The 21,272-nt window shown below is 38.1% G+C and overlaps 1 protein-coding gene across 1 annotated transcript in view; it reads left to right on the forward strand.

The window, feature by feature from the left end:
• The first annotated feature begins 1 nt into the window (after position 1).
• The window catches only part of zc3h3 (zinc finger CCCH-type containing 3), a 75,129-nt gene continuing 53,858 nt past the window's right edge, over positions 2 to 21,272 (forward strand). The window contains exons 1-3 of the mRNA XM_053498617.1: positions 2 to 97; positions 2,259 to 3,165; positions 5,558 to 5,760. Of these exons, the coding sequence (XP_053354592.1) occupies positions 52 to 97; positions 2,259 to 3,165; positions 5,558 to 5,760 (1,156 nt within the window). The 5' untranslated portion in view covers positions 2 to 51. The remainder of the gene's footprint in view (positions 98 to 2,258; positions 3,166 to 5,557; positions 5,761 to 21,272) is intronic.

The raw sequence follows: 21,272 nt of genomic DNA on the forward strand, positions 1-21,272 counted from the left end.
AGGCACACGTAACAGTCGCTGCTTTATGACGCAGGCGGTCTTGAGTCAAATATGGCCGAACGAGAAGCGTTGAAGAAAGAGATAGAGAAATTACAAAGTAAGACGATAATATATTTTTTTTGAAAATGTTTACAACTGTATGTCTTTTACCAAACTAAAAGGTGTTCATTTAACTAAGCGTCGCTTAAATTTGTTACGTTAGGTAGCAGTTTTCCGGCGGCAGCCGAATACATACGTGTACACTGTATATGTGCACTACGTAGGGCAGAAAGCAAATGTGTTTGCACCCTAGGTAGTGCACTAATAACTCAGAACATCGCGATTTGGGATTCACCTACAGTTGTGTTTGGTTGTTTTGAATCCTGAACGATTTTGGTTTATTGAAAATCTTTGTTTTTTCTTTGCCCAGGGTTTGTTTGTTAAGTGTATTTCTCAACTGGTTCAATTTTATATAGTGATTATATTAAATAGGGTTAATGAACTAGTTAATTTCAGTGGTTTTGGAAAGACTGTTAGATGATATTAACAGATGACTGACTCATAGTATGTCTGTGTGCACACACTATATGGGGAAAAAAGTATTTGGCCAAATCTGTTAATTATAGGATTCATCAGACTACTTATCCCCAATGGAGGGCAATCTTAAAGCTCCAAGATTATCTTAGACAATGCTATGGTTCCAACTTTGTGGCAACAGTTTGGGGAAGGCCCTTTTCTGTCCCTGACTGTCCTCAGTGTACAAAGCAAGGACTATAAAGACATGGTTTGATGATTTCGGTGTGGAAGAACATGACTGGCTTGACATCAAACCCATCGAGCACCTTTAGGAAGCTGGCACGGGCCAGGCGTTCTCATTCAAGATATCAAGATCAGTGCCTAACCTCATAAATGTTTTACACAATTTATGGGCACGAATTCCCACAGAAACACTCCAAATCCTTCTTCCAAGCAAATCTCCTATAGCTGCAAAAAGGGAGACCAACTCTGTATTAAAATGCATTTACTTGGATACGATGTCATTGCAGGTTTGGCCAAATATTTTTGTCCACATATACAAACACACACATACACACAAGAGACAAAAAGTTATCCACATTCTGGTTATATTATGAGGAGACTGTTGGCCACACTGTCTCATAAATTTTTTTGTGGTCTGAGGGTGTGCCTGGTGCAGAAAAGCATAAATAGAAGCATTTGGATATCTGCAAACAAAATTTGTACCGATACTCTAAGGAAGGTGAAAGTTTCATAAAAAGAATCACTACTGGTGATAAGACATTAATTCACCACTATAAGCCTGAGAGTAAACAGCACAGTATGGATCGGAAAGAAAAAGTTCAAAAGTGAAGCATCAGCTGGAAAATTGATGCTTACACTTTTCTTTCATTCTAAAGGGCCTGTATTGGAACATTATCAGCAAAAATGTTCAATTAACAGTACCCGTTCAGTTTATTGAACCACTGAAGCCTGATTTTCAGATTAAATGCAGAGGACTGCTGTCCAATGGCGTTGTGATCATGCATGTTGATGCACATCTGCACACTTCTGTCATGAACTATGCCAAACCCCCTTAAACCCTGTCAAAACAGTTTTTAAAATTACACAATTGTCTACGATTTATCTGTAAAGTACCTACAGCACCTTATAATTTAAATGATCAGGAGCTGGTATGATTTCCACCCATTTACAGCACCCTGCATACACCCATTTTGTAACGCTGGTTACTACAGAAACTCAACAATAAACATCTTAGCAAAAGGTTTTTTTTTGTGTGCATGGGTGGAATATTTTGTTTGATGGCTGTGATTTCTCCAGGAACTGCTACACTCTGAAAAACTTGCAATTCACAATCCACTCCACAATCCTGAAATCAGGCAGTTTAGGATTGAATTCAGGAAAGTTGGAAATGAACTTAACACTGCCCCCATTGATTGTGGTTTAAAAGCCAATTTAGGAAGGAAAGCCTTATTATTCACTCTACTGCTCTTTTGTATGGGATACAAAATACAGACCGTAAAAAAAAAAAAAATCCTGAATATTCTCAGTAAGCAAAGCGTTCAGGTTTTGTAAAAACAAACACCGTAGTTAAATCTCTAATTGCTAATTACCATATCATTAGTGCACTAGGGTGTAAAATCTTTTGTATACATACAGCAGTGTACTTATACGGGCTGGAAGTGAACATTTGGGATACAGCCTACATTAGAGATATAAATGCATCTAAATTGTCATATAATTCAAATATTTTGTCGTTACAGATCTTATTAAGGACCACAAGAGAGTTCACGGTGATGTGCCATTAATTTCATACGGGAACAGGAAAGTGGTTAAACCTGTAAGGTGTTCAGCTCCTTCATTTGCTCCTTCATTTAGTGCCTTTTCCAAAAAGCAGACTGCACTGCCTCAAGCACCATCAAACCTCACATATAATAGGACTGCAGTAACGGCTACTAAGGCGTCATCATCATCATCATCACCACCACTGACTACATCAAAAGTTAGCCTTAAAGCAGGGTCTAATTCAAAGATTCAGACAGCTTTGTCTGCTCATAAAAAATCTCAGTTTACCTGGGTGAAGAGTCAGGGGAGTAAGACCAACCAAACAAAACCCGAGATCCACCAGCTTTCATCAAGCTCTGTTTCAGCATCTATTGCTTCTCCAGTTGCGGCCACGTCCACTCAGACTTCTAGCAAGAAACTTGATGGTAAACTCAGTCGTTCCCCCAGCACCTCTGCGACTTCAAAGTACTCTTGGGTGTCATCCTCCTGTTCCTCTACAGCAGCTGCTAAATTAGTTGACCTCCCGCAGAAGCACCTCTCACCCAAAGTTCTTAAGGTGCCAGGAAAAACAGCAAAGGAGGCACTAGAAGGTAAGAAACTCACGACCTCCACTGTCTCATCAAAAAGGGCCAAAGTTAGTGGAGGTGCTACTACATCTCATGGCAGTCGCTACCGCTGGAAGGCAGCTGCAACAACCTCGGCTGCGTCCGGATCCACGTCGAGGACTTCTCGAAAGAGCTCAGTGTATCGATGGACTGCGCAAAAGGACAAGAAGGATTCAGCATCGCCAGCATCTCGAGTCCAGCACAGTACGTCCACTCCTCTGTCTACCAGTGGATTCAAGCTTAGGAGCAGAACCAAGATCATCCGCCGATCCAGCAGCAGGTGAGGGTTCAATGTGATCAATAATTTCTCTTTAGATAGTTTTTGTAACGGATTGTGTTAAGAGTAAATTTTGCAGCACATTAATTATTTGGGCTTGATTTTTTAATTTATTTATTTATTTATTTTTGTGTCATACATTTCCGGATTAAACCATTACATAGATAATTAATTAAACCTATGCTTTTTAATGCAATCCTTGGAAATATGACTGATTCACATTATTCCAGTCAAATATCTATCTCTTATTTATAATAATAAAAAAAAAACATAAACATCTCGATTTTTGCATGTATTTCCCTGCATTTTAATCATGCTGCATTCACATGTATTTTACTTCACAACAATCTCAGATCACACTCATTGGTCACACACACACACACACACACACACACACAGTGTTACACAAAGCACCATAAAACAACCAGAGATTAATACATTATTGTTCTACAACCTGATTACTTCTCTCACCTCACTTCCTATTTACGGTGTTCTGCTGTTACTCACGTGACATCATGACGTATACAAACCTAAACAAACCAGTCAGTTGAGTTGGAGCAGTATGAGTTAATTTTATGCCAAAAAAAACCCCTAAGCATAAAACACTGTGTTTTGCACTCGCACATGCTCTACTAATTTTTCCACTTAATTAAACTGTATTTGCACATTCGCTCCTGCACATGCTCAATATCACAACACTCGCTTGCTCAATACCAGCCAATCACAAGCTGGGGGGTCATTCTGACGACCTGATTCTGATTGGCTGTGTTCTCACCATTTGCACGTGCCAAAGCATTACATTTGGCCCTCCCACACTACTGTCTGAATCTGTTATGCAGAGACTCTGAGCCCGGATCGAACACAACAGAGAATTATACTAGAAGTATTTTAACATTGAGCAACAACATCTTTGACAGCATTAAATTCTGTACTATACACCGTCTACTTAATTTTAAACTACCTAACAAACTCTGAGATTTACCGTATGCTGAAGTATTGTTGTTGGATGTTTGTCCAAAAAGCATAGCTGCTATTTATTAGTTATTTTTATTTGGTAATATTCTGTTTATCCTTTCACATCACATTAATGCTTGAATAATATATATATATATATATATATATATATATATATATATATATGTATATATATATATATGTGTGTGTGTGTGTGTGTGTGTGTATATATATATATTTCACAGTATATGTTTCTGCATTGGTTATTTTTAATTCTTGAAATTTTTCCTTGTTTTTTTCCCTTTTTTTCCTTAATATATTATGACTCTTTCCTCATTATTTAAACTTAAAATTAGGATCTTATTCTCAACATAGAATTATAAAAAATATTATATAAATAAACAGAGCTGGAAGGTCATGTAGGCCAACGTGATTTTAAAAATTCTTTATTTAGCATATATATAACAATGACGAGCATTAGTGTCAAAATTGTAGTGTGTATTGTCATGATGTGAGCTTCCACTCAAAACTTGGGACACGCCTTCTACCTTTTATGATTTTTATTATTTCTTTCTAAACTGTAAAACAGTGCTGAACGCATCCAAAATAAGCAATAATCTAATTTGAATAGTTAATATTAAGATGTCTCCAATTGTTTGGGTGTGTCTTCAAAATTCTGTCACATATACTTTGTATAGTATGCAGTGAAATACAGTACAATTAAATTAAAAATAGAATTTTCTACTAAGTTATTATGAATAAGTAAAAAATATACATAAAGGTATATATATATATATATATATATATATATATATATATATATATATAGCCTAACTTTTTATTTATAATTATGCAATATTAATATAATTTATTAAAATAAAATTATTTTATCTTACTCAAAATGAAAAATTATGATCTTATTCTCGAAACTTTTACAACGTAATTTTGAAAAGCTCAGATTTTATTTTTTTTAAATGTTGGCTCTTACACTCCTAAGTAGAATGAACTTCTAAGCAAAATAGAATTATAAAAAATATTAATTTTATTATATTTATTATTATATTTATTATAAAAAAATTACAGAGCTGGAAGGTCATGTTTCCAGTATTGTTCAAGAATATAAAAGATATTTCTCAAAACAACAACAAAAAAAGGTGTTTGATTAAAACTGTATTTCATGCTGAACTCTTGGTGCAGTAGACCTCCTGACAATCTGAATAGGAGTTTCAACTTTAAGGTTACATTTAAATATAAATATACTTGGATATTTATTGAGTTACCGCTGCGGAGTGCCTGAGTATCACCTGTGTGTGGGGAAATCAGTGACCGTATTGGATACTAGATGATTGAAGACGGTCCACTTTTGTTTTTTAGAAATGTGAAATATGTTGTAAGTACTATAAATGCCATCCTTGAAACCTTGTTGTGTCTTTGTTTACAGTCCTGCTGCGGAGAAGAGCCCTAGTGTCGGCGGGGTGATGGTCAGGAGTCGGTATTCACTGTGCAGAAGGACACACAATTCGGTTAAGTCCCTCAGCGGTGTCAGACAAGGTCACTCCAGAGTGGTTCTCTCTTTGGACCGGCGTAAACTTCAGCGTCTCTCTCCATCCAGCTCCATCACTGCGCCATGGAGCGCAAAAACAGGTACGTTCACGTTAAGACGCATTTACAGTAAGCAGCAGGGGCTTACAGTGTGTGTAAATCTGGATTATGAGGATGAATGTATATTCTGGTGCATGATTACTGCCATACAATCTAGTGGTCTGCTTTACAGCTTATACTGTCAGTTTGAAAGGAAATGGTTCAGGGAAGTGAAGAGAAATGCATACAGGTTTATCTCTCAATCCCTAAATATAGATTCATTCTCATAGGAGCACTTTTACTTGATGGTTATCTGAAGTAACAGTCGTTTTTAACGTCGCAGTTTTTCAGCACGCTGCCTCTTCACACCGACACGAGGGTGTAAACGCTCCTGCTGAGAAGGCAGACAGATGTTTATTGTGCTCAACACATTAGAAAGGTTTGTGCTGGTAAACAGTACACACTTCTCTCAAACAAATAGACTGTTCCTGACACCCTCTGTGACTAATTGGCATAATGAGCAATTAGCACGAAACAGTCACTGGAAAATTAATTAACCCTGTTTGTATCCCGTATAGCTACCATAGAGACGCAAAGGCAGCGTCTGAATGTGGGATGTAAATTAGGTCATGGGATAGGGCACTGATTTAAAACGGAGAGAAGGTTCTGGAGGATAGATGGCCTTCTTGCTTCTTGTACCAGGGCATGTCCAGTAGAGGTCAGCATTTCCTTAGTAGCTGGAGTATAAACTAGAGAATCAGTGTAGTGGCTGTCAGTTTGTGTGTGTGTGTGTGTGGGATCAAGGGAGAGGGGGCGGAGGGGGTTAATGAATTGTCCACTCCGGCCATGATGGTGTACATGTGCCGATAGCGGGTAATTTGCAGCAATGGCACGCCGAATATAGCCACGCTATCAAACCCCGCCAGTGCTCTCACTCAGTAGATAAAGAGGAGCTAATGCATAATTATCCTTTTGCAAATTGGATTGTTTTAACGAACTGGAGAATATAGGCCCCACGTGATGGAAAGCAATCACTGTTTTTACAGCCCGTTCCCCCCTCTTCCTCCTCCTCCTCCTTTTTCACAGATAGCACGCGAGACGAGGCGAGTCTCGCCTCGCCGTAATCGCCTGCAGTCTGTTCGAGTGCGTTTTACACGCACAAACTCTGTTCACATCGCCATTAATGCACTTTCATCTTCCATTTACAGATATATCTCGCTCTTTCCTTTCGCTCCCTCCCTTATTTATTTTTTTTCCTCCAAATCGCAGAACTTGGTGTGAGGTGGCCGAGAGGGTGAGAGAGTATGTGAATGACTAAAGAGGCCTCAAGGAGGAGGGAGGAGTGAGGGTGGAGGGGGGGGGTAGTCATATGGGCTAGCCAGAGGGACTCTGCACAGCAGATAAGCGTGGCTAATAAAGACCAAATTGAATTACTAATGACTAGAAAGAGGGCAGTCGTGTTAAAAATGGCGACTAACCGCTTCTCGTCACTGCCACGATCACCGCTGCGTGACATCTCTTAATTTTCTCTCTGATGACTCTCTAACACACAACCCCACAACCCCCCAACCCCTTAAACCCCCCAACCCCTCGCACCTTCGTCGTCCCTGTTTATCGTGGCTGGTTGGCTATCTGGAGGGGGATTTAAAGGGGCATAAACCTAAGTGAGCAGTTAGGAGTGTAATGAATCGCAGGCGGGAGAGAAGTGCCTCGATAATCCCATAAACTGAATAAACGACAGAAGAATGTAATAGAGAGGAGATGAGCATAGGGGAGGAATGAGGGAAGAAATGAAGGGGCCTCGAGCCCAGCGACAGACGTTTGCCCTCAGTCTATTTATCAGGATAGACTCTACACACAAAAAGGAAACCATCTGGGTAAAGAGACCAGACTTTTCTAACGCTTTAACCTCCCCCCCCCAAACACACACACACACACACACACACACACACAGACAGACAGAATATGTTCCCTTATTTCTTCATGCAGTCCTTTTCTTCTGTAACACTTCTCTCTCAAGCTTCCTGTGGTATCGGATCATTTTAGCACTTTGTCATATTGTCCAAATTCCTTCTGACAGCTTTTCTACACGTATTGATTCTTTGTCAAGGCTGTGATGTTGCAGTAACTTGTGCCAACTTGGAGATGAGTATGATGAAGACAGAAGCACTGTTGATGATGGAATTAAAAATTAAGACTAACCCTTTCCATCCTTCCCCCTATTTATGTGTATTGTGCATTGGCATGTTAAATATCGATTTACGTTTTTAAAAGAAAAAATGATTTAAATTGGAGGTGTAATGATAACCTCCAAGTTCAGTTCATTTCGCAATGCCGTTTTTACGTCTCAATTTTTTATCAATTCTCAGACTTTTTTTTTTTTAAATGTTGTATTAAAAACATAAATAAATATTTAAAAAATTAAAGTAAATGTGAATTTTTCTTTCTGTAAATTGAATTAACTGGTTCCAAATATTTTAAATATATATACAAATTGTCCCTCAATTTTCTTTGAATAAGTCTCTGCGGCTTAAAAAAAAAAACGATTAACTGAAACATAACTCCATAGAAGATCTAGAGCTCCAAAGTCGGCTAAAGTGCCAGATTTCTGCGGTCTTTGTTGTTTAAAAGGGGTAGTAAAAAAGTGTTGGACCTTTTAACATATAAATTGCTGAAGTAATAAGCAGTAGCAACCATAATAATAATTATATTTTTCTTTTTTTTTTCTTTTTTTTTAAAGAGTAGCACTGCTGTCAGCCTGTTTACCTAAGATATTTTAATGATGTAATAATTATTTTAGATTTATATAATGTTAAAGTTTGGACACAAGTTTGGGTTTATTTTTGACTGTCTAGAACGATACTAGATTTTTTTTTTTCAAAACTATGACTTAACACACATGGCATTAGATAATTAAGCAACAACAACAAGTCATGTTGTTATTTTAAGATACAAAGGTCAGCTGTTTTATAATACGGTTCTTGCAGAAGCAATTCTAGAAGTACATTTGCAAAACCCATCAAGCACCATGGTGAAACTGACTTTCATGAAGACCATCCGAGGAAAACAAGACCAAAACTTACCCCTGCTGCCTCAGAAATCACCAATTAACAAACATCACCTTAGATTAGATATTCTAAGCCTTATGAAGGCTTTACGTAGCATAAGTAGCAGAGACACGTCTCAATATATATATAAATATATATATATAATATATTATATATATATATATATATATATGTATATATATATATAAAATATAAAAACCCATCCCATGCTGCTTAAGAGGTAAATTATTGTGTCAAAGAAAATGTCAGTTACTTACTATTTGAATGCAAAACCTATAAACCCACACACACACACCGAGTCAGGTCAGATTTTTATTACTTTTTTCTACTGCCGGTCGTGTTCTCTCTGTGTAAATCACGACAGTGGGCATCTGTGGCCTCACAAACACTCATCCACACACCCAGCACAGAAACAGCTCGGGCACCGCGCCTCTCGAACACACTCAGTATCTCGCAGAATCGTGTTACCCCCAGCTCGCTCCTGTTGCAGCGCAGCCGTTGATGTGCTCATTTATTCAGCAATAAATCAGCGCTGTGCTGTCTAAAAGCCTCTTTCTCACCGTCTTTTACTGCTCTCCTCCGGCTGTTAGATCACATATGCAGAGTGCACATTCACACTCATGTCCATGCATAAGCAAAAGCTTGCATACGTAGTGTGATAAGCCGCACAAAATTCTGTGTTTACCGTTAAGTTAGAATGCAGGTTAGTAGGTTTGATGCTTGCTTAAATTATTACCACTCCTGTTTATGGTATATGGGTGCTGACGAGGATTGTGTGTAATATATTTAATGTATGCAGGTTGGAAGATGTGCAGGACAGAGGTGTTTTTTTTTTTTTTTTTTTTGGGCTGAGGTTTGCTGTATCTGTATTGGATCTTCTTTTTGGACTGATATGATTATGTTTCAAGCTGCATATTTCCTTAAATCTTCTTTTTACGTAACCTTAGGGATGTTGTTGATTTATTACTTCTATATGATGAGTCAAAGATAACCATATTTTCACTAGAACACAAACATCAAAATCACAGCATGGACCTGGGCATTTATTTACAAAAAGCAGCAAGTTGTTACAGGTAACATACGCATACTCTGGGGAATTTTAGAGTTTATCAATAATTGGTAAATAAATATCGTAAAAATAAATAAGGATCCTTATAATGGGATCATTTGTGCCGTTTTTGCTCCCAGATTGGATAAATACTGTTGAATTGACATTTAAATTTCATTTACTAGTTGCATAACGCAATTAAAAATGCATTTGCAATATGTTAGAATAATCTCAGTGTGAATTTTTTTTTTTATTAAACCTGCAACTCCACAACATGGTTATACGTAGTTATACCACAGTCTTCACATAGCATCTTATTTAGTTTTTTTTATGGTAAACAATATGGATGGGAATCCCCAGTTCCCCTCCCGATACAATAATATTACAATACCTAGGTGACGATTTAATATGTATTGCGATTTAGCAAGTATCACACTTGTATAAATATCCTGTTTCAAACTTAGCAAATAATTTGCTTCTATTACGCTGGACATAGTACATTTTTATTTGTATTTTTTTAAACTCATTCTGTACATTGTGGACATTTATGGACACTTGTGGACATCGTACACCTGCACATTCATGCACATTTACGCATTTTTTTTTTTATTTCATTTTGCTCGTTGCACATAAACACATCTATCCATATTTGCACACTCCCCGGACATTTCTATTCAAATCCCACTTCATCTCCACACTAAAGTTCTCTGTATTTTTCTATATTTGTACAGAAAAAAAAAAATCTAGATTTGTACAGCTAGGTTTTTCTTATATTTTCTATTTAGTTTTATCTTTTATAGACATAGTTTTCCTTAGCTAAAGTTATTTTCTATATTATATTTCTTATTTTAATAAACATATTTAAATCTTATTTTAATAAACATATTTATTTCCTCTTAATATATATTCTTTTTTTTAAGGTCACAGGCGGTCGTTTAAACATTTCACCGCATATTGTACTGTGTACAACTGTATGTGACAAATAACATTTGAGTTTGAGTCTGTACCCTGTGAACAGTTTAGAGTGCACCACCTGTAGGGTTATTATGGAACAGCAACAATTTGGCGCCTTAAACTCAAACATTTATATTAGAAAATTATTTTTAAAAATCTATTTTAGTGTCAGTGTGGCGATACATGGATTGCCACACACAAGAATCGTGCTTTCCCCCATATCTAGTAAACAGTCAAGTGCCACAAATACTTTTTAATATTCTAATTAACTTTAATATCTTACATACATAATGTACTTATTTGTAAATCAGGCTTGACCATTTTTTTCATCCTGTTTGATGCACTCAGTGTCGAAATCATAAATTAACTGTGTAGCTCGGTGGACACGTTGCCTGAGTTCTGTCAGAAACTGGTTAAAGATGTTAAAACTTTCTGCCTCTCTCTCTCTGTCTTTAACCCTGATGTGGGTAACAAGTAGTAAGGCATGCCAGTAATATTTGTAAATTTGCTCAACCTTATAAGTTTTGAACATCTCTGGCCATGATTGATGGATTTATACAACCACTAATCATTTACACATAACGGTTTCTGCTCTTTTATACAGCTTGATTTTTCCCCCTCTTGTTCTGTGTGTTTAATATAGTATTTTAAGTGCTTTAATATAAGTAATGTGTTCAGACTAAAAATGACCTGGAGAACACACTGCGATCGTGGGACTGGCCAATGCACTGTTTTATCTCCTTATGTGGTTTGTCGGTTTGTTTATGGGAATTTTTTATTTTTTGTAAACGTATCACTGGGAAGTTTGCACCTCCTTCAATTTCTGCCACATTGTTCATGTGACTGTAGGATTCTTGCTACCGTGCCATCACTCTAATTTGGTCGTCCATGCCAACCTGGTCTAGCCTAGTGCGTCACTGAATGATCAAGCCCGCTCGAGCCATGTAATTTATATCCCGTTTACAGCAAACGCATGTTCCCGGGCCCAGATTGGCTCGATCAGAGTGAGAGAATTTGTTTGTAAGAGGAGAGTGGACTTACCCTGTCAGTGTACAGTTTCTCTCAGCTGCCACCCAAGATATCTCCATTGGAAATGCCATAACGGTACATAACCTGCTCTCTCTCTCTCTCTCTCTCTCTCTCACACACACACACAGACTCGCACACTCGCAAACTCACACACACACACACACACACACACCAGCTTGCCTTCATCCACTCTGATTTGTGCTCATTCTCTTTCACTTTCTTCTCCAGTTAGTGTCAGACAGGTGGGACGCTTCTGTCTGCCGGTCAGCCATCTAATAATATATGAGCGTCTCTGTACAGCAGATATACAGCACATGCATACAGCGAGTGTACAGATGTCGTGTGAATTATAGGAAAGCTTTTATTATTATTTTTATTATTATTTTTATTTTAAAAAATAATAAAGAAAGAAAAATTAATATTTATAATTAAAGTATAACATTGTGCTTTTGGTAATGTTGTGATTTTATACATCATGTAGCGTTACCCCTATGTTTTTATTGCCAGTCACAGAATAAAGCGATATAATAATTAATACCAGGCATTTGAATACAATTCCTAGGCAAGCAAGGAAAGGATAAAAGAAGAAAAGAGGAAAGACCAAAAGAAAAGGAAAGGAAAAGCACTCACTCACCCATGGTCTATACCGCTTTATCTTGTATTTAGGGTCATGGGGGGCCTGGAGCCAATCCCCACCCATATGAGGTGGGGTACACCTAGGTCAGGGTGCCAATCCATCACAGGGCACACACATACACACACACTACGGGTAATTTGGAAACGACAATTGGCCTAATCTGCAAGTCCTTGAACTGTGGGAGGAAACCCATCAAGCACGGGGGAAAAGTTGGAAACTCCATGCACACGGAGACGGGAATTGAACCTCGGACCTCTACACCACCATGTCACTGAAAAGGAAAGGAAAGAAACATAAATGAATAAAAAAACTGAATAAGAAAAGAAAATGTAAGAAGAATAATAAGAAAATAATAATAAGAAAAAAACAAATAAGAATAGGAAAGTAATTAAGGATTTTAAAGTAAACAGAACTGTTCATTATTTATTTATTTATTTAATTATTTATTTTTGCGCTTTCTTCTACTGTTCCCGTCCTTACATCTTTTTGTTCCTCAGGCAGTGGAGCTCTGATGACTCGGCTAATGCTTAGACCGATACCAGAGTGAGAGAAAGTGTGCTGCACGTTCAGTGCTTTATAACCTTTCCTCTGTGTACATAACACCTCTGTCTGTACTCCACTGTCTCCGAGAGCTGCACTTCTCTCATCAAGCTGTCAGCTGGCCACAATTAAAACCTCTCTTCACCACTCCTCGCGTTACACACACCCACCATTAACCACCTGCCCATCCCAGCCACTTTTACACACACTCGCGCTCACGTGCACTAATCTAGGATGGGTTTTATGTTCCGACGTTTATGTACTAAGCACCATTAAGTAGACGTCATCGACTAGAATCTTGTAAAGGCAATATGAAGGGGTTTCGGACGGTTCCTTTGTCCCATGTCGTGCTGTGAGCGTCTCGTGTGCTGCTTGTTTTTTCGTTAATTTTTGCTGAGACTGTTTAATCTCAGCAGCAGTCAGAAGAATATCATTTGCATGTTACTTGAATGGTAAGGAGTGTGTAAGCAGACGAGGTATGTGCGTGCATACATGTGGCGCACATGCATGTGCATTTGTCGGTGTCAGGTGTCCCAGCAGTTCAAGGCCAAGTGTTGAAACATGTAACCCACACTTTCCTACGCTGAAATATTACACTGCAGTAACGGTCTTTCCTTCCCTCTTTTGGAGGGTAAATATTTTCTCAGTATCTCAAGGAGTTCTGTAGTGACACAGAGCAGGGAATAAATCAGAAACTTTAAACATTAATGTGCTTGCTAATTGCTTAAAAAGTGCACACGCAGTTTGTCACCACCTAAAAGTAGAGCTATGACTGTTAAAAGTGGGAACTATTATATTTCCCTATCATGTATAAAAATGTCCACGTACTCCAGGCACATACTCTTCTTAAGGATTCTTAAAGAAATTATAGCATATTATATAATGTATAACTAATATACAACTCTAATACTATTGCAATTATTTGTTAAAGAAAAAAAGAATGATCAAGCCATACAATTAGGTAAGTCTTTATGATTTGATAGATTTGTCACACAATCTGCTTTTATGATATATTCTGGACATCATAACATTTTTTGATTACTTTTTTCCCCTTACAATTCCGAACTGACTGGAGGCTGTTGATGCATTTTTTTAAAAAGATTTTTTTCTACTAATATTTTAGTCTAAATTGTAAAGCTAAATTGTGATATTATTCTCCACACTTTAATGCTAAATATTGAAAGTTTTTTTTGTGAATGAGAAGTGCAATGTATACAAATGTAAAAAAAATTATAAAAAATTCTATACACTATATTGCCAGTATTCGCTCGCTTGCCTTCTCAGAAAATGTGAAGCTGTTATAGCTGCAAAAGGTGGGTTTAACATTGTATTAAACCATATGGATTAAGAATTAGGTGTTACTCGTTCATATGTTCATATACATGTAAAGCTATTGTTTTGAGCACTCCATCAGCAGGATTATAGAGGAACGGCAACCTTTTACCGCCTTAAATGCAAACAGATATATAATTTTTAATTAATATATGTTTGCATTTAAGGTGGTAGAAGCTTATAATCCTACTGATGGAGTGCTCAAAGCTGTTCACAATTTGGCCGGCAGCACAGCATCCTATATAATAGGATGTTAGATTTTGTGAACAAAATAAAAAAAAAACGATTGGGTATTTACAAAATTAAAATACTTGTATGATCGCAATATGAATATAATCAGCACATGGCTATCATGATGTTGTATCGGCTGCTCCCTGGTGATTTCCATCCCTAGCAAATACATTTAAGCCTTGTTAAGTTTTGTAATGTTATGCTATGTTCGGTTTTGTAATGTTAAAATTATATATCATGTTAGATCTTTTTCCATATTTAAGGTGATATAGAAATCATTAGAATTTTACAGAATGCTTTATGGTTTTAAAGTCAAACCTTTTGACCATTATTTTAAGAGAAGCAAAAATAAGACGGCTAATCATCTAAGGACCAGCACAGTGAAGTGTGGTGGTGGCAGCATGCAATGTGGATGTTTCTCTTTAGATAGAGGGAATCATAGATTTTACCAAATACCAATCTATTTGGCACAAAACCTTCAGGCTTAAACCTTCTAGCACGATAATGACCCAAAGCACCAGTGGCGGCTGCTAGCTTTTGAAACAGGGGAAGCTCATATAAGGACTTCATCATAAAATTCATTATGTTATTTGTACGTAAATTCTGGCTAGTTTCCCCTTCCACGAGCTACTTTAATTATATGAACGAACTAACTTTACTATGCTGAAACACTGAGCAAAGTCAAGAAGGCTATAATATGTTTTTTAAAATTATTTAAAGAATGATTTGTACAAACAAAAATGGTTTATATCACCAGCAAACAATACAGAGTGCAGCAGTTCATCGTAGCACTTCACCTGCAAATCCGCATGGGCAGTGGCAGACTGGCCATCTGGAGTTCCGGGAGTTTTCCCGGTGGGCCGCTGGCCAGTGTGGGCCGGCCCAGTCAGTACGCAAATATATAAAAAATGCTGAAACCATAATATTGCATCTTTTTCCTACTCATATAAATGAGTGCGTCGATTGCACAGGCGCCGCAGACAAAGAGCGTGTTGTTGCGGGAGAGAGAGGTTGATTTATGTTCAGCTTTACGGGAGTGTAGTCCAGTGCGGGAGATGCATTGTGGGTGATGCAGTCCGGTGTGTGTGTGAAGTTGAATGCAAGATGTAAGCTGGGATATAAAGCCTGAGTTTTGTTTTCTTTTCAGTACTTTTTAGTTGGATTTAAGTGCGGGAGCCACCCGAAAGTTTGTACTATAACCTGAAAATGGGATTGAACTTGAATCTCTGTAGCGCTGATGTATACTTAAGACATGCTATCAATCAAAAAAGGGGTTTCGCCCTTAAAACAGCTCCTTCAATCATCATGCAGCAGCCCAGCGTCCTGGCCATAATCGCAGCGTTTATCCAATCACCGTCTAGTTCCAAAGCACTGAAAAAAAAACGTTCAAAGCAGCTGCATTTAAGTCAATGGACGCTGGGCTTCAACATGGAAATGCACTGTGACGCTACGGGAATGTATGAGAAGAAAATCAAGTCAGCCGACCTGCTATATCTAACTGATTCTGAACGAACTCGTCTTTGAGATGAACGTTTTCTAACGCATTTTTAGTCAATAAAATGTTAATACAATAGTACATAATTTGACCATTAATTTTGTGACATTATAGGGGAAGCTGAGCTTCCCTTGCAGTCTTAAAGAAATTGCCACTGCAAAGCACAAATCCAAGTCAACAAAAGAATGGCTTTAGAAGATGACCACCATGTTGAAATGGCCCTGTCAGTTAGCTCAGGTCTAAATACCATCATAAACCTATGGAGTGACTTGAAAAGACTGTAAACATTAAATCCCCTCAAAATGTAATAGACTTGGAGCATTTGTGTACTCCCACATTCGTACATGCAGGTTAGGCTAATTGGCCTTCCCAAATTGCCCCGTAGTGTGTAAACGAGTGTGTATGTGAGTGTGTCCTGCGATGGTTTGGCTCTTCATCCAGGGTGTACCCCGCCTTGTGCTGTTAAGTCTCCTGGTATAGGCTCCAGGCCTCCCATGACAACGTACACAGGATGAAGCAGAATAGATTGAGTAAGTGAGGGTTTTCAGTGTTTATTGAAAAGATTATCTTTTACATCTGAGAATTTTTATATCTAGTTTATTTTAAAAGTAATATTTATCAATAATAACATCTGACTAAATATCACAAGTATAAACCACTGTGAGAAATAATTCACTGTTTTTATGTAGAACATTTAAAAAGATATCACTGCGCCATCAACGTAAAATGGCTATTTTAGTAACTGACTGTTTTACTGGCTAGTTGACCAGCCATGCCATGTTTTGCATATACCTGTGAGTATGTTTTGTGACTGTAATGAGACTCGGGCAAATGAAACCGAGACATCCATTCCCCCATTCCTTCCTGAATCCCCACTCATCTCCCCTTTCCCCATCTCTTGTAACCCAAGCCAGTTCTGCAGGGAGAAGTGTTGCCATAATAATGACAGCGCTCGGGCATTTTGTGGGGGAAGAGAGCTACACCAGGCATGTAAATTATGTTTAGTGTCTATATGATACACCCACAAAGACCAGTTCATGTTAAATATAGCCTGATCCTAGCTTAAACTTCGAACTTTAACCTGTCATGCCCAACATGACTGAACGCTAACTGTTTATTATACCATACATGCAATGAATGTTGACCTTACTGGCTTTAACAATTGAATTATTCACTGCATTCTGGTGGCTGCTTGGCTTGTTATGCGAGCGCAGCGGGATAGAAAAGCTGCAGAGATCTACTGATTTTATAACCATTTACTTTTTTGGATTATTATTTCTTCTTTTCAGGAAATTTGCCTTGTGCAAATCTACACTGATCGCCATGAAATTAACACCACCTGCTGATTGGATGTTATTAGCAAATCTTTTAAATCCTGTAAGTTGTGAGGAGGCGCTTTCATGAATCAGAACATCTTACAGATGCTTGATTGGATTGAAATCTGGAGAATTCAGGGGCAAAGTCAACACCATGAACTCTTTGTGGTGTTCCGCAAACCATTCCTGAACAATTTCTGCAGTATATCGGGTCTCATTATCTTGCTGCAAATGGCCACCTCCAATAGGGAATAGCTTTGCCAATAAGCAGTGTACTTGGTCAGCGACAATGTCTGTATATCTGTATAGGTCGTACATGACCAAGTCATTCCAGGACGCAAGGTTTTCCAGAATATTGCCCGAAGCATCACACTGTCTCTGCTGGCTTTCTTTCTTCCCATAGGTCGTCCTGTTTCTATCTCTTCCCCTGATTAGCTACGCATATGCACCATCCACATGATGAAAAAAAAAATCATCAGAGCAGCCCACCTTCTATTGCTTGACGTTCTAGTACTGACGCTCTCATTTCCATTTTAGATGCTTTCAGAGGTGGACAGGGGGCACCATGGGTACACTGAGTGCTCTGCTTCTACACAGCCCCATAGACAGTAAGCTGTGATGCACTGTGTGTTTGATCATAGACAGCATAACCTTTTCAGCAATTTGTCGCCGGTTCACCGGGTGTCCTTCCATGTACCACTTTTTTTGGGTACTAGCCACTGTACGCCAGGAACACCACGCAAGACCTCCTGTTTTGGAGATGCTCTGACCAGCTGTCTAGCCATGACAATTTGGCACATTTTCTTTTGCTTTCAACACATCAGCTCTGAGAACTGACTGTTCACTTGCTGCGTAATATGTCCCACCCGTTGACAGGCTCCACTGTAATGCGATAATCAGTGTTACTCACTTCATCCGTCAGTGAGTTTTAATCTTAGGGCAAATAGGAGTATGCTTATTATTATTATTTTATATATATATATAATATAATATTATATATCACTAGCAATGCCAATTTATATTGGTAAAAAATCTAATTAGTTAAAATTAACTTTATCTATATATGTGCATCAAAAAGTGCAAAAACAGTATCATATCAGTATACATACAGTGGGGTAAAAAAGTATTTAGTCAACTACCAATTGTGCAAGTTCTCCCATTTAAAAAGATGAAAGAGGCCTGTAATTATCATCATAGGTATACGTCAACTATAAGAGACAAAATAAATAAATAAAAAATCCATAAAATCACATTGTAGGATTTTTAAAGAATTTATTTGGAAATTATGGGAAAATAAGTATTTGGTCAGTAACAAAATTTCATCTCAATACTTTGTTATATACCCTTTGTTGGTGTGATTGGGATCATTGTCATGCTGAAAGACCCAGCCACGTTTTATCTTTAGTGGCCTTGCTGATGGAAGGAGATTTTCACTCAAAATCTCACGATACATGGCTCCATTCATTTTTTCCTTTACATGGATCAGTCGTCGTGGTCCCTTTGCAGAAAAACAGCCCCAAAGCATGATGTCTCCACCCTCATGCTTCACAGTAGGTTTGGTGTTCTTTGGATGCAACTCAGCATTCTTTCTCCTCCAAACACGAAGTTCTATTTTGGTTTCATCTGACCATATGACATTCTCCCAATCCTCTTCTGGATCATCCAAATGCTTTCTAGCAAACTTCAGACGGGCCTGGACATGTCCTCGCTTAAGGAGGGGGACACGTCTGGCACCGCAGGATTTGAGTCCTGGCGGCGCAGTGTGTTACTGATGATAGCCTGTGTTACTTTGGTCCCAGCTCTTTGCAGGTCATTCACTAGGTCCCCCCGTGTGGTTCTGGGATTTTTGCTCACAGTTCCCGTGATCTTTTTGACTCCACAGGGTGAGATCTTGCGTGGAGCCCCAGATCGAGGGAGATTATCAGTGGTCTTGTATGTCTTTCATTTTCTAATAATTGCTCCCGCAGTTGATTTTTTTTTTTTTTACACCAAGCTGCTTACCTACAGTATTGCAGATTCAGTCTTCCCAGCCTGGTGCAGGTCTACAATTTTTTTCCTGGTGTTCTTTGGTCTTGGCTATAGTGGAGTTTGGAGTGTGACTGCTTGATGTTGTGGACAGGTGTCTTTTATACTAAAAACAGTATTAATTAATACAGGTAACGAGTGGAGGACAGAGGTGCCTCTTAAAGAAGACGTTTCTGTGAAAGCCAGAAATCTCGCTTGTTTGTGGGTGACCAAATACTTATTTTCCACCATAATTTGCAAATAAATTCTTTAAAAATCCTACAATGTAATTTTTTGGATTTTTTTCCTTATTTTGTCTCTCATAGTTGAGGTATACCTATGATTAAAATTACAGGCCTCTCTCATCTTTTTAAATGAGAGAACTTGCGCAATTGGTGGCTGACTAAATACTTTTTTTCCCCACTATATGATCTGTATTGCATCATGAAAAAATATCTCTGTTCATCTCTGACCATCTGCAGGTTGCTAGTATTCACTCAATCTCTTATACACTTTTTTTTTTCCAATGGAATATTCATTGTCTTCCAAAATGACATTTTGTACCTCAGTTAATGACACAGTCAATGTTTTGATGCGTTATTGACAATCCTACAGACTCCTCATTCATCACGGGAAGATGATATGAAAACTTGAGCAGATGAAACGGCAGAAATAGGAACCGGGATTAGTATAATGCAGTGTAATGGCTAGCACATGTGTAGTTGTTTATTTCAACATCTTGCTTGCCATCTTGAAACCGCCAGTTACAACACCTCAGTTTCCGCAATTACGCACTTTATTGTGCCTCCTGGGGATTATGATCTTCATCTCTCTGAGGCGAATTAAGTTGTCAAGTCCACAAATATGATGCGTGACATGACTGAGTGAGGTGCTGGGACTCATTGAAATACTTGGGAATTCTAAATAACGATTGTTTTAACCATTTTTTTTTTCACTATTTTGTCATTTTTATGTTGCAAGTCAAGGTTAGTGAAATTATCACATACAGTATGGTTTTGCTTCTGTCTAGGGGAATTTTTTTTCCCAAAAAGTTTATATATATCCATCCATTGACTGTACTGATTATTTGATTCTCCATTGTAAAACAGGTTTCCAAAAAATGCGTTAATCACCTTTGAAAAGTCGATATTAAGATGTGTCCGCTACATATGCTCCGTTGAGTCTTCATAACACCTCTAATCTGTTGTTTCTCAGACTGGTAACTCTAAATGAACTTTTGCTCTTGCTTTTCTTGAAAGGTCTTCATGAGAGCCAGTTTCATCATGGTCTTTGATGGGTTTTGCAAATACACTTGACACAATACTGTTCTTACAAGAACTGTTCCAGAACAGCTGACCTTCATGTCCTAAAATAACAACTGACGATTGCTGTTGTTGTCGTTACTTAATATGGCATACCTAATGCCATATGTGTTATTTCATAGTTTTGAGGGGAAAAAAAAATCAGTCATGTACCAGAATGTAGAAATTAAAATTTAAGCTTGTGTCCAAACTTTAGACCGTTTTTTCCCCCCTTCTTCAGGTACTGATACTGGCACTTGTAACAAATATCACACAGTCCAGTCCAGTTCCTGAACGCTGAACTCCTGTTACTGTTACACCAACATTTCTTTTGTTGTTGAACATAAATATCATATAAAACGCAGGATTCTGTTAACCATACGGAGCTTTTTTCGTATCTATATCCCCTTTTTCTGTGCAGGAATGTTTTTCTAATTAACGGACTAAATGTCACACCAGAGTGCGGCTATTTTACCTCTCCACCCGTATATATATAGCCCAGTGGTCAGTGTACCTGGCCCTGAGCCCATAACGTGTGAAAGTTGACCCTCGTCTTTTCCATTTTAGTCCAAGTCGGACCAGACACTCGATCCGAGGCTATTCTGTGACCGGGAAGATCG

This window comes from Clarias gariepinus, chromosome 6 (assembly GCF_024256425.1).
Source record: "Clarias gariepinus isolate MV-2021 ecotype Netherlands chromosome 6, CGAR_prim_01v2, whole genome shotgun sequence".
Taxonomy (NCBI): Eukaryota; Metazoa; Chordata; class Actinopteri; order Siluriformes; family Clariidae; genus Clarias; species Clarias gariepinus.